We start from the raw sequence: 11,703 nt of genomic DNA, 5'->3' as shown, positions 1-11,703 counted from the left end.
GGGCCGCCTCCTCACATTTCCCCCCTTCCCATCTCACCCATCGCGCTGGGCTAGAGGAAGAGGACGAGGAGGACACAACTCCGACTTTTCCTGGGGCGGAAGCAGAGGTGGAGGCTAATGCGTAAGTCGGTGGCGCGGAGGCTAATGTGTAACCGCTGCCACAAGTTGTTCGCGGCGCTCGAGTCCCTCAAGAAGAAGGGCAACAAGGGCGCGGCCATGCCCCCGCCCGAGCCCCTTCCCCAACTCTGGTGAGCAGGATGACCGCCCTCCCGTGGTTGTTGATTCCCTGTACCTATCTCTCCCCTACCTCTTCCTCCCATGTTCTTTGCGACAGGGACTTGGTATTCCTCCGAGCACGGCTTCAACGGTGGCAACTGCGACCAAGCACGCAGGCACCGGGTGGTGGTCGAATCGAGGGAGGCCATGCCCCTGTCCTTCAACAACTCCACCACCGAGGATTCAGCGGCTGCCGGTGGCGGCGCGAGGCGGGCGCCAGGTGCAGCTGTCCGAGGCTGAGATCCGGCAGCTCTGCGTAGAGGGCAAGCGGGTGCTCCTCTCCCAGCCCAATCTCCTCCGAATCCACGCCCCAGTCAAGATCTGCGGTAATCGTCACCTTTCTCTTATCTATCTATGTATCTACCTCGGCGATGCCGCCTGATTCCTTCGGTCCTTCCCCTTTTCGTTTGGGACGCCGCCATCGAGACTGACAGATCGGCGGCGCGATCGTATCGTGGTGGCCGGTAGGCTGTCGCCAGCGCGCACAGCTGCGAGACAGCCGGGATCGATATCCTCCTATCCATCGCCTGAACCGCAGTCGCAGAAGCAAAGCAAATGCGATGATGTCTCGGCCGGTAGAACAGGAGCAGTCAGAGCGATGGAGGACCTTAGGACAAGTTGTAAAGGTCTTGGTTCCGGTCGTTCCTCTCCAAGTCCTGTGACGCGGCGTTCCTCGATGGAGGGGACGACACGGAGGAGGGGACCATGGGGCGGTCGTGGCCGCTGGCGCAGCTCCACGCGCAGAGGGACTTCCTGCGCGCGTAACCACCTTGCCTCACAACCAACGCGAAGAAGGAGAAGCACGTCGATGCCCCCCGTAGAGGCGACCGATGCAGGGAAGCCTGACCACTTCGCATCGGCGTGTCTGGAGCGTACGCTCTTCGGCTTCAAGGATCCGGTCCCTGACGCCGAGCCCGCCTCCACAGGCGTCGAGGTCGCGGTGGCGCCGTTCTGGAACAGGGAAAAGGTACTCATTACCTGCTCCCGCCGCATCACGTACATGTGAGTGTCCCCTATCTAATGCAGTACATGTTGTCTCTGCTCCCGCACGCGGAGAAGGACATCAAGGTCGAGCCAAAGCAGAACAAGGGGAACGCGGCGAACGAGCTGATCCAGCTGCCTTTTCTTCGAGGTATAGATCTTCTAATCTGTTTCTACCCTGCACGGTGGATCTTCTAAACAAGTTGTATAAACCGCAACTCTTAATCTCAAGCTTGATCAAGTATGCATGCCTGAAAATTTTGCTTAGATATTGTTAGTGCCATTTAAAGTTTTGTTTCTTCATTTATAAAAAAATGATCTGTTTAATTCTTACATGTTCCTTCTCTCTTGAGCAAATAACAGTGCTCCCTGGTGTCATCTGCATATGGAGAATTTAGGACTAAAAGGGCAGGTCAAGCGCAAGGCTGGAATCAACTGAGAGGAGAGAATTTGAATGTGCATGAGATATCTTGTCGAGTATAACTGTTAAATGAGAAAATGTACTATTACATGTTTAGTGATTCCTGGCACATGCACTATATTGCTGCACATTATGTTCCCTTAGTAAGTACTGACCTTTTCAGAACAATGTCAATGGTATTCTGTAGATAAGAAAAGGTGTACTTCCTCGCCTTCTAGAGGAGATATTGTCAACAAGAATTATGGTGAAACAAGAATTATGGTGTCATCTGCATATGCAGTTTCATGTAAATTGGTTGCAGATTTCAAAAACATTGCCTGCTAACTTCCTCTTGATTGTTGTGTCCCCTTGCACTTGTGAAGGGCTAATTTATATGCAAACATTGTGATGGGTATTCAGTTTCATCAGAACATTGTAGTAAGTGCTATCTATACCACTATAACAGAAATAACTGTTCGTTGTCCATATTTGGGTAGGTCCCGATGTCGGTGGGGAGTTTGGGCCTTATCGCCAGTCAGAACGGAATTCACTTCAAGAAGTATGCCGAGAAGCTTTTGGACTCTGGTGCGGTTTACCGCTGCTTTTGCTCCAATGAGGTATTGTTCTCCCCTTGCATAATTTGCATGATACTGTGTTTTATCAAGTGTAGTTGGTTTCCACATTCTCAGCTTAACAGGTGAATGTGCTATTTAGTCTCCTTATGAATATAAGAAGCAGACTTCTAGAAACTTTTTACCATTTTAATAAAATTTCTGATCCTTATGTTCGAGAGAAAATTCATAGCAATCAATTCTACAATCCTAAGGAATAACTAAATTTGAAGTCATTTGATAGGATCCACAGTATTTTCTATTGGTCATATACTCATAATAAGTTGTCCAGTAGTTCAGTTTAATAATTGTTTCCATTTCTTCAGGAATTTGAGCAAATGAAGTAGCAAAGCAGAGACAACTTCCTCCTGTGTATACGGGGAAGTGGGCAAGTGCTTCTGATGCAGAGGTACATCAGGAATTAGAGAAAGGTACGCCGTACACTCACCGCTTCCACGTGCCAAAGGAAGGGTCATTGAAAGTTAATGACTTAATTCGTGGTGAGGTGATATGTCAAAACCTAGAGCATAAGCTTCAGCATACCTTGCTTTTAGTACTAGCTTATGTATGTTGATTTGCACATCGTCAAAAGTGATTACATGAACTGATCAGCGGATAGTTTCATAAAGGTCAGTTGGAACTTAGACACTCTTGGTGATTTCGTGATTATGAGAAGCAATGGACAGCCTGTGTATAACTTCTGTGTGACAGTTGATGACGCTACCATGCAAATATCTCATGTTATCAGGTAAAACTCTGTTTCAGCCTTCCTTTTGAACGTCCAGCATAGTGACATCAATGGAGTTACATATTTACTCTATTTTGTCACAGAGCTGAAGAGCATTTACCAAACACATTGCGGCAAGCTCTAATTTATAAAGTAATACCATCTACCTTCTGTTATCTTGTTTTTCATAATCCGTATCCTGACACTTAATAAATATGTACGTTGTAATGTTATGTCCTTCTACATGCTCTTGGATTTGCAATGCCTTCATTTGCTCATGTTTCGCTTATTCTGGCTCCTGACACAAGTAAACTGTCTAAACGACATGGAGCTACTTCTGTGGGGCAGGTAACTTACCGATTATTTTCTATCTCAAATCTCTGCCAACATATATTGTTTTATACAAGAATGAAGTCTGATGTTTCTTTATCACCACACAGTATAAAGAGATGGTCAATTATTTAGCACTACTGGGCTGGGTGATGGTACTGAAAATGAGTTCTTCACTATCGATGAATGCATAATTAAATAGTTAATTTGTATCGATCTTCTTTTCTTGTCATTGTTAAATATGGTTTCCTCAGTGTTCTATATAAAGATTTGTGATGAACTCAGCCTTAAATTTAAACTAAATGCGGGCTTTTTTTTTGTCTTGCTTGAGTTTTATTATATAGTCACAGTAAATAAATGGAAAATAATTTGTGAATTTTAATATGTGCTTTTATATGCAATTGGTTTAATCTTGCTCTGATGAAGTCTGTCATTTTTTTAAAATGCAGCTTGCTTTCACTTCTTAGTGTACCCTTCACTGATCCTGGTTTAGATGCATCGGCCAAGCTGCTTATCTGTCCCAGCACCATAACCTTGACGCAAGCTACCAGATCGGGTTCTACATTGCAGTTCCTGGTACGAACACTACTGCCACTATCTGGTTCACGTATGTACTCTACATTGCATTATGCTTTCAGTAGTGAAGTCGCCTTCGAAGAAGCGATGGAGTGCTTGATATCCTAGATATTGTACTAGCTTCAGACCTCGCCGAATTGACACCTTCGAACAAATGAAGTCGCCAGATTGGTAGGCTCTGAGTGTTTCACCTTTGAACAAATGGTATAATTTTTTAGCATAGGAAATCGGCACTACTGTGCTAGATAGAAGTTAGAAAGCGCTGGCTTTGATACAGGATCATAAGAACTTCCACTTATGCAGGTGAAGGTTCTCAGATCAATTCAGAAAGTGATATGAATAGAGTGGGACAAAGCAGGGTAAGTAGCACACCATTGTCCTTTCAATAATAAAAAATGGACTCATTATCCTAAAAGTTTCAGCTAGACATCGACATCTGCAAGTTGATTTCAATGCGCAAGGTACCCAAATCTGCACAGAAACAGGAAGAGGGAGGGCAATGTGCAGTTTGGAAAGTTTGGTCAACGTGGATTAGTACCCCAACCTGATCTATAGGGATGTTCCATACCATTTCCTGAAGGACTCAAAGAATCATCCCTCCAACCGTGGGGCTTATAGATGGTGTAACTAACTCTTTGAATTATGTCAAACATAATGTTTCAGCACTAGATTACTATCATCATGAATTCGTGCTGAATCATAGAATCAAGAAAGGCTTATCTTGGAACGTGCAATGCTTTTCTTTTTACATGGGAATGGCAAGATGGCTGTGTGATCATAAGGCTAATGAGTCGGACCATGCAAAATGGAATTGTAAGAAAACAAGGAGGCTGACAGATGCATCATCATTCACTTAAGGCAAAATGTCTGTTTTTTGTGCTAATGTACTAATGAGCATTTATGATGCCATTTGGTTTTCTATGATTTAATTTAGCTCACCAGTGCATAGAGACGCTTGACTGAGGAAAACTTGTGTTTTCAGTGTAATCTGCATTTCTTTACTCAAAATGGACAACTTTTATATATAATTGAACCCAGCTAAAGCTAATTTCCCATTGCTTTGGCTAAACTAATCACGAAATATTATTATTTTTTATTTGATACTTGAGATCACATTTATCTCCTGATATAGGTTGCCATTCGTGGTGGCATTACTATGGATGGTGGTGGAGGTGTTTCCATTCCTGGAACATTCCACATTGCAACTTATAGGACAGTACATCACTTTTATTTTCTATAGATTTTTGTGGCGAGCTTATATTATTTTCTTTTTGATGCTTCATGAATAGTTTAACCGCAGGTGTTTGATATATTTTTAACGCAACTATTCCAAGTCTTTGTAACTCGAGAAGTTTATATTGGATTTCCATCCTGATGTTGCAGCCTTCTTTTATTTGTGGCATCTTAATAATATGGAGTGAAAAGTCTTTTGGTGCAAGCAGGCAGACAATGCATCCATGTTGGATGAAATCTCTATATTAATTATGTGCTTATCGTAGGCGTCCACAATTCACAGTGGTGCACGGTTCTGCCGTTGCGCTGCGCGCCTACCATCTCCCTCCTTCCTTCCTTCGACGACGCTCTTTCCTTCGACGGCCCGCAGCGGCTCCCCTCGAATCTCGCCCGCGCGCCACCTCGCATCCCGACCGCCCGCCGCTCGCCTACTATGGAATGGGTGTCCCTCGCATTCCGCCCGCAGCGGATCCCTCAAATCCCGTCAGCAGCGACTCCAATCCCCGCTCCTATCGCCATTGCTTGATAAATGATGACAATGGTGATGGTCATGATATATGCTCAATATTGTATTGATCTTTTTCCGAGTTTTAGGTTGTCATGTTGTTTGCTGGAATGGAGATATTTCATTGTTCACTTGGTTCATGTGACAGAGTTAATTACCTTATTTCCGTCCTTTCGTAGTACCCTTTTTCTGAGATTTGAGTTGTAAATAACATTTTCCTAATCGTGTTGTCATTATAACTCAATGACATTATTAAAATCATATATAAAAGTCTATATGGTACCGATGGTTGCAATGTAATGGTGAAATAGCTAGATTAAAATAACAAAATTTATGTAGGGTAAGATCACAAATGGATTCTGAAACATTTTCTCATAACAATATAACACACATATGTACATAAGTTATCGTGTTATTATACGGTTCCGTTGCAACGCACGGGCACTCACCTAGTTCATTTATACGTATGTACACAAATGGCTAGAGGCATCATAGTCGGCCCTGAATAACACCACACCAATCTGCAGAATTAACTGACAAATCGTTATGGTAGTACATGGAGAAGCCAGAAAGATTTTTGCTCCAAAATTCGACCCATCCATTCTGGAACAAATTAGCCAGAAAAGAAAAGCAAACATGACCACGAGGAGTTCCAGCGCTCCGATGCAACAGATTTTTCTAGCATGCTTAATCCGGTGGATTCTGCGACTATCCTTTTACAGCGAGAATGAGATGGCAGACGAGTCAAAGCTATCTTGTGCCGGCAGTCATCTTTGGATATTGGTGTGCTGGCTCTCGTATTGTCCATAGGAAAATGGTTGACTCGTGTAATAGGAACTGGCACCAGCGTGCATGTGAGCCTGTAATTTTGAACACAGAGATGTCGAGATCAGATTCAGGATGAGCTGCTTGCTGCCTTGTGCAGTACTTATTTTCAAGATGATTTGTGAAAGGCAATTAAAATAGTAAATAAAAATCTGACTCTTTTTGGCCAAAAAAAATATCAACGTCAAAAGCTTGATTGTTCCATTATCTGAAACACAATGGCACCCACGTTTAGGAAGAAGGGATGCTTAGCTAACCAGACCAAAAATATCTAAAGTGACATGTGACACTGGATGAGATTCACAGCTAACGTAATGCAGACAGTAGAAGCAAACTATATGTCTACAGGCATCATTCCAGAAATTTATGAGCCTACATAGCACAGAACACTACAACTACAAAAGTTATATCTCACAAAAAGGAGGTCATTTAACTGGGGACCGTATTAAATAGTGGCATCATGTAATTTACTAAACTTCTTAAAGAAAAAAAGGGAAACCCAGAACTACTAAAGGTAAATATTCAGAAAGGGAAACAACATAGAAGAGAAGAAAGAAGAGATGACAGGTTGATCATTAATCATGCAAAATAAATAACTGAGTTTCAAACAACAGAAATAAGAAATCGATTCTGAAACCATATTTTTTTATTTTCATTAGTGTATCTCAATAGACTGCACCTTTTAGATGCATCCAAGAACAATTGTTGTAGTTAAATCAAAAGCAAATAATAGAAGAATCACAAAGCAAGTAAACAAACCTGATTAGTGTTATAAGCATCAGGATAGGCCTGTGCAGTATATGTTGCATCAGGATTGCCATACATTGCAGTATATGTTGGCTCAGAATTGCCATAAGCCGCAACATACCCTAAGATAGGTTACATAAGAAAGTTAACGCAATTGAAGTTAGACATACCCTGAGATAGGATTACACAAGAAAGTTAATGCAATTAAAGTTAGACATACCCTGAGATAGGATTACACAAGAAAGTTAATGCAATTGAAGTTAGACATAGCTTCAACTAAATAATTAAGGCTTCGAGAAAGCGGGAGCTAAATGGATGGCTTCTTCACCTGGTTTCTTAATATACTGAAGCTGCCCTAATTAAAGAAGCCAGAAGATGTAGGGATTATCTTCTGAACAGAACCCAAAGGCCCACCCAAGCAACCACCTCTTGTATAAGATAGTAGCTTAGTGCTACTATTACCAAAACGGTTTCTTTGATTCCTACCTGAAACTAGTCCGCTCGCCCTTCTTGACCACTGATCCCAAGAGCTAGCGTTTTAGATAACCTAGTAAGCTCAAGGGACAAATGGCTCTATATTTAGTATCATGTCAGGCTTTCAAATACACTTAAAAGTTTCTACAGTACTTCAGGATATTAAAATTATCCAAAAACTTTTTTTTTGAGATATAAACAACAGGAAAAACTCATTGGAATCTGTACATATCTCACAAAACTAGCTGCAACCACAAAGATGATCTAAGCTGCTGAAAGCAATTGGTTTTGTGTTTAACAGCCTGCAATAAATGATGATCATTATGCTAAGTGCCTAAGCCCATTCTCCCAAAATACATAAATTCTACTTAGAGGAAAGTGACAGTAGTACAGTACTCTGAGTAGATTAAGAATGGTACCAGAGTTACCAACAGCTGCTGCTGGGTTGACAGCGGTGGCCCCTTTTTCAGCATTTGCAAGCTCTCCTCGAAGCCTCTCAATCTCACTAGCCACAGCAATCATATTTTTCTCCATTGCTTTACTTTGTTCAAGGTTATCAGAGTGTGCCTTCTTTTCAAAATCAACCGCAGCTCTGTCATATTATGGGAAGATGTCAGGGACAAAACAACACATCCACTCTATTGAAATGGACATGGATTGTCATTTGGAGCAAACTAATTACAAAGGTATAAGGACACAGATCCTCAGTTTGAGAGTTTGTTGTGGGACCAGTTGAGAATCTAAGGACGCCCTCACACCCATGCATTTCAGTGAAAAAAAAATTGAGCAGGACTAGAGTGATTCAGGTGGATTAGTGGGATTAGTGGATGCCGATCAATGGGCTGGTACAAATGAGCTGATAATATTTTTTTCATAACATGCAGCCACACCATGCTTGAATTCCTGATTGAATTTTACTTATTGTGCACAGTCGATACTTAGGATCAATGCTACAAAAAGACGGGTAGTGGGGGATATTGATTAAGATGTTAGCCATAGAATTAAAGCAGGTGGATGAAGTGGCGTCAAGCATCTGACATCTATATGACAAGAGGGTACCACAGAAGATAAAAGATAAGTTTTATAGGACGGCGATTAGACCTGCTATGTTATATAGTGCAGAATATTGGCCTACAAAAAGACAACATATCCAGCTAATAAGTGTTGCAAAAATGCATATGTTGCGTTAGATTTGTGGCCATAGAAGAATGGATCAAGTCCGGAATGGTGATAGACGTGATAGGTTAGGGGTAGCACCAATTGAAGAAAAGTTTATCCAACACCTATTGAGATGGTTTGGACATGTCTAACAGAGATCTAAAGGCACTAGTGTGTAATGGGAACCTAAGGCGTGATAGCAATGAGAGAGAGGCAGGGGAAGGCCGAAGTTGACATGGGAAGAGGCAGTAAAAAGAGACATAAAGAGATGAAATAAAACCAAATATTTAGCCTTGAATAGGTGTGCATGGAAAACAGATATCCATGTGACTGAACCTTGACTTGTGGTTTCTCTTGGGATTCAACTCTAACTTACCCAACTTGCTTGGGACTAGAAGGTATTGTTGTTGTGCATGGTCTGGAACCCAAAGATTTTGTATTTGCGTATAAATAATTTGGCTCCAACCAATTAGTTTTTTTTAAAGATGCAGGTATGATATATATATATATATATCGATCTAGATCAGTTTTATGCCAACTATGAGCTAGCACGTCTGGCAAAAAAAATGTTCACGCAGGAGTAAATGCAAAACCCATAACTGATTTGACATTTCCCCACATATTCTAATACTACAGGGCTATTAGATTAGGTTTCAATACTTAGCCAAAACAAGCTACACTCCTTATGTGTCTGGAGACATTGAAGGATGAAATGTGTGGTGGGATGGCCTGCGTGCAGACGGAAATATTGAAGTTGAAGCATGAAATGTGTGGTGGAATGGCTTGCATGTAGACTTCACATATTTTCCTCAACAAAGAGAAGAATCATGTTCGATTCACCCAAAATGTGAAACATCCTTAGTAGATGTGAATAGCACAAAAAAATAATTGTCTACTATGCATCTCAATCTCAATAACCAGTCCAAAGCTTAAATCACAACTCGTAATAGAACCAGATTACTCTGATTAGATCCTTATGCACATGTTATTAGTTATTACCAGTGTATACCGGGATGCTACTGCTGCAAATCTACTTGTATCATTCAATCCAAAACGCATTAGCTCAGAAGTCAGAACATGTAATCATGAAAACATTAACAGACTGTCAACTCATACTGCATACAAACATAAAAAGGCTTTAGGAGACAAGGTTAACCAATACAATGGCATCTAAAAAAGGCGACCCTTCAAAGTCACCTCACAGGGCATTGTCAGCATGTTGTAGGCATACCCTGTGAAACTGGCATGGTGACAGTGTAAAGGCTTCCTTGGACAAAGCAGCTTGCTTAAGGAGCAACAAATGCTTAGTTCTCATTTACATGCAACAGCTCTCTGAAACAGATTTGTTACCAGGTTTGAGGAGCAGCTGCGGAACAGAGATATCCTAGTCATCCTACACAAGGTGTCGCATGTTCTTGTATTTTACAAGCTTCACAAGCTAACTATCAAAATGCATGACTGTTTTCAATAAGCAATAGGTCAACAAGCGAGGAGAGCTCAAAACAAGGTAGAAAAATCACGAAATCGCATATTATCAGTGAACATTAAACCAGAGTGATTAAATGAAGCAACACCGATACCTGCCCTTCTGGATCTCCCGGCGCATGGTTTCAATCTGGGCACGGACGGAATCGGTCTTACTCGCCTCAGCCTTCTTGTGCGCGAGCTTCTCCCGTAGGCCCTGGAGCCGGTTGACAAGGTCAGTGCGCGCCGCGACGAGCACCTGGACGTCGGCGTGAACCTGGTCGACCTCCGCGCGCGCAGCGGCGACGGCCCGCGCCTCGGCCTCTATGTGGGCCGCCTGGTCGGCCAGCGCTCGCACCTCGACCTCCCGCTCGGCGCGCGCCCTGGTGGCAGCGACGGAGACCGCCCGGAGCTCGTGCTGCGCCGCGATAAGCTGCTGCTGAAGCGCGACGTGCGTGGCGGCGAACCGCTGGTTGTCGACGAGGAGCTCCTGGATGTCCTGGTCCCGGGCTACGAGGCGCTCCTCGATAAGGGCGAAGGCCGGGTGCGAGGCGGATGCGCTCGAGGGGGCGGCGCGAGGGTGCTGCGCGAGGATGCCCTCATCGCGCGACGGCGCGGGGATGGCGGCCGGTGCGGTCCCCGGCGCCCGGCCGAGGAGGGGCGGGTTGGGATCGTGGAGCTTGATGACGTGGGGCCCGCGCCGCGCGGCCATCGGAGGCGGCGCGACTGGCGGCGCTGAGGATTGGAGCTCGGTCTGGGATTTGGGTGGATTGGTTGCTCGTCAGTCGTCACAGCGAGGGGCAACCGGGCAACAGAGACGAGAGGGAAAAAAAGTAGGTGCAATTATGTCTATGTCACCGTCTTGACATCAAACTATGTTCGTTTGGATTTTTTTTTCGCCATATGTTTGGATGCGCGTTAGGTTTATTTATTTTATAAAATAAATAAAAATAGTTAATTGAAATAAGGGGCTATTATGTTCTAATTGTAATTTTGTCTATCAAACATTGTGATTTACCTATAAAATGTAGGTTCGACCTAAAAGTGAGGAATAAAGTGCACATGATGACTCACACCGAATCAATGAAGGCACTAAGTGATAACAACTATGACAGTGATTTAGTCATATCCTTCGACTCTGTATTATTTTCTCTAACTCTGAATATGACCCTGGCAACAAAATATTTGATGAGGATGTTGCGATGATACCTCTACCTTTGTATATGATGTGAATAACCCTTGTATTGATAAGGGTATGGTGTTCCCATATGTGGTGTGTGCAGTAACTCGTCGTGTGTTTTATGTGATTATGTTTACGAGACAATTAAGAAGTGCAAGAAAAGGTTTAGAGCAAAATGCAAGAGAACATATAAGGGTTGTAAGTGATAGCTTTTTG

At 43.1% G+C, this 11,703-nt stretch overlaps 1 protein-coding gene across 1 annotated transcript; it reads right to left on the bottom strand.

Moving 5' to 3' along the window:
- Positions 1-5,998: 5,998 nt before the first annotated feature.
- LOC100272540 (Protein FLC EXPRESSOR) lies at positions 5,999-11,095 on the bottom strand. The gene is made up of 4 exons (NM_001147008.1): positions 10,424-11,095; positions 8,105-8,277; positions 7,224-7,333; positions 5,999-6,499 (listed from the first exon to the last, which is right to left on the bottom strand). The coding sequence occupies exons 1-4, from the start codon at positions 11,017-11,019 to the stop codon at positions 6,407-6,409; spliced, it is 972 nt and encodes a 323-aa protein (NP_001140480.1). The 5' UTR covers positions 11,020-11,095; the 3' UTR covers positions 5,999-6,406.
- Between the last annotated feature and the right edge of the window lie 608 nt (positions 11,096-11,703).

This window comes from Zea mays, chromosome 5 (assembly GCF_902167145.1).
Source record: "Zea mays cultivar B73 chromosome 5, Zm-B73-REFERENCE-NAM-5.0, whole genome shotgun sequence".
NCBI lineage: Eukaryota > Viridiplantae > Streptophyta > Magnoliopsida > Poales > Poaceae > Zea > Zea mays.
This window is presented reverse-complemented; position numbering and strand designations above follow the sequence as displayed.

Bases quoted from the DNA above. Each gene is read 5' to 3' on its own strand.
- LOC100272540 (NM_001147008.1), bottom strand. From the start codon at position 11,019: ATGGCCGCGCGGCGCGGGCCCCACGTCATCAAGCTCCACGATCCCAAC. The intron at 8,278-10,423 runs GTATCGGTGTTG...ATAATATGACAG, and splicing joins CGGGAGATCCAGAAGGGCAG to AGCTGCGGTTGATTTTGAAA. The intron at 6,500-7,223 runs GTTTGTTTACTT...TCAAAATTACAG, and splicing joins ATGCTTATAACACTAATCAG to GCTCACATGCACGCTGGTGC.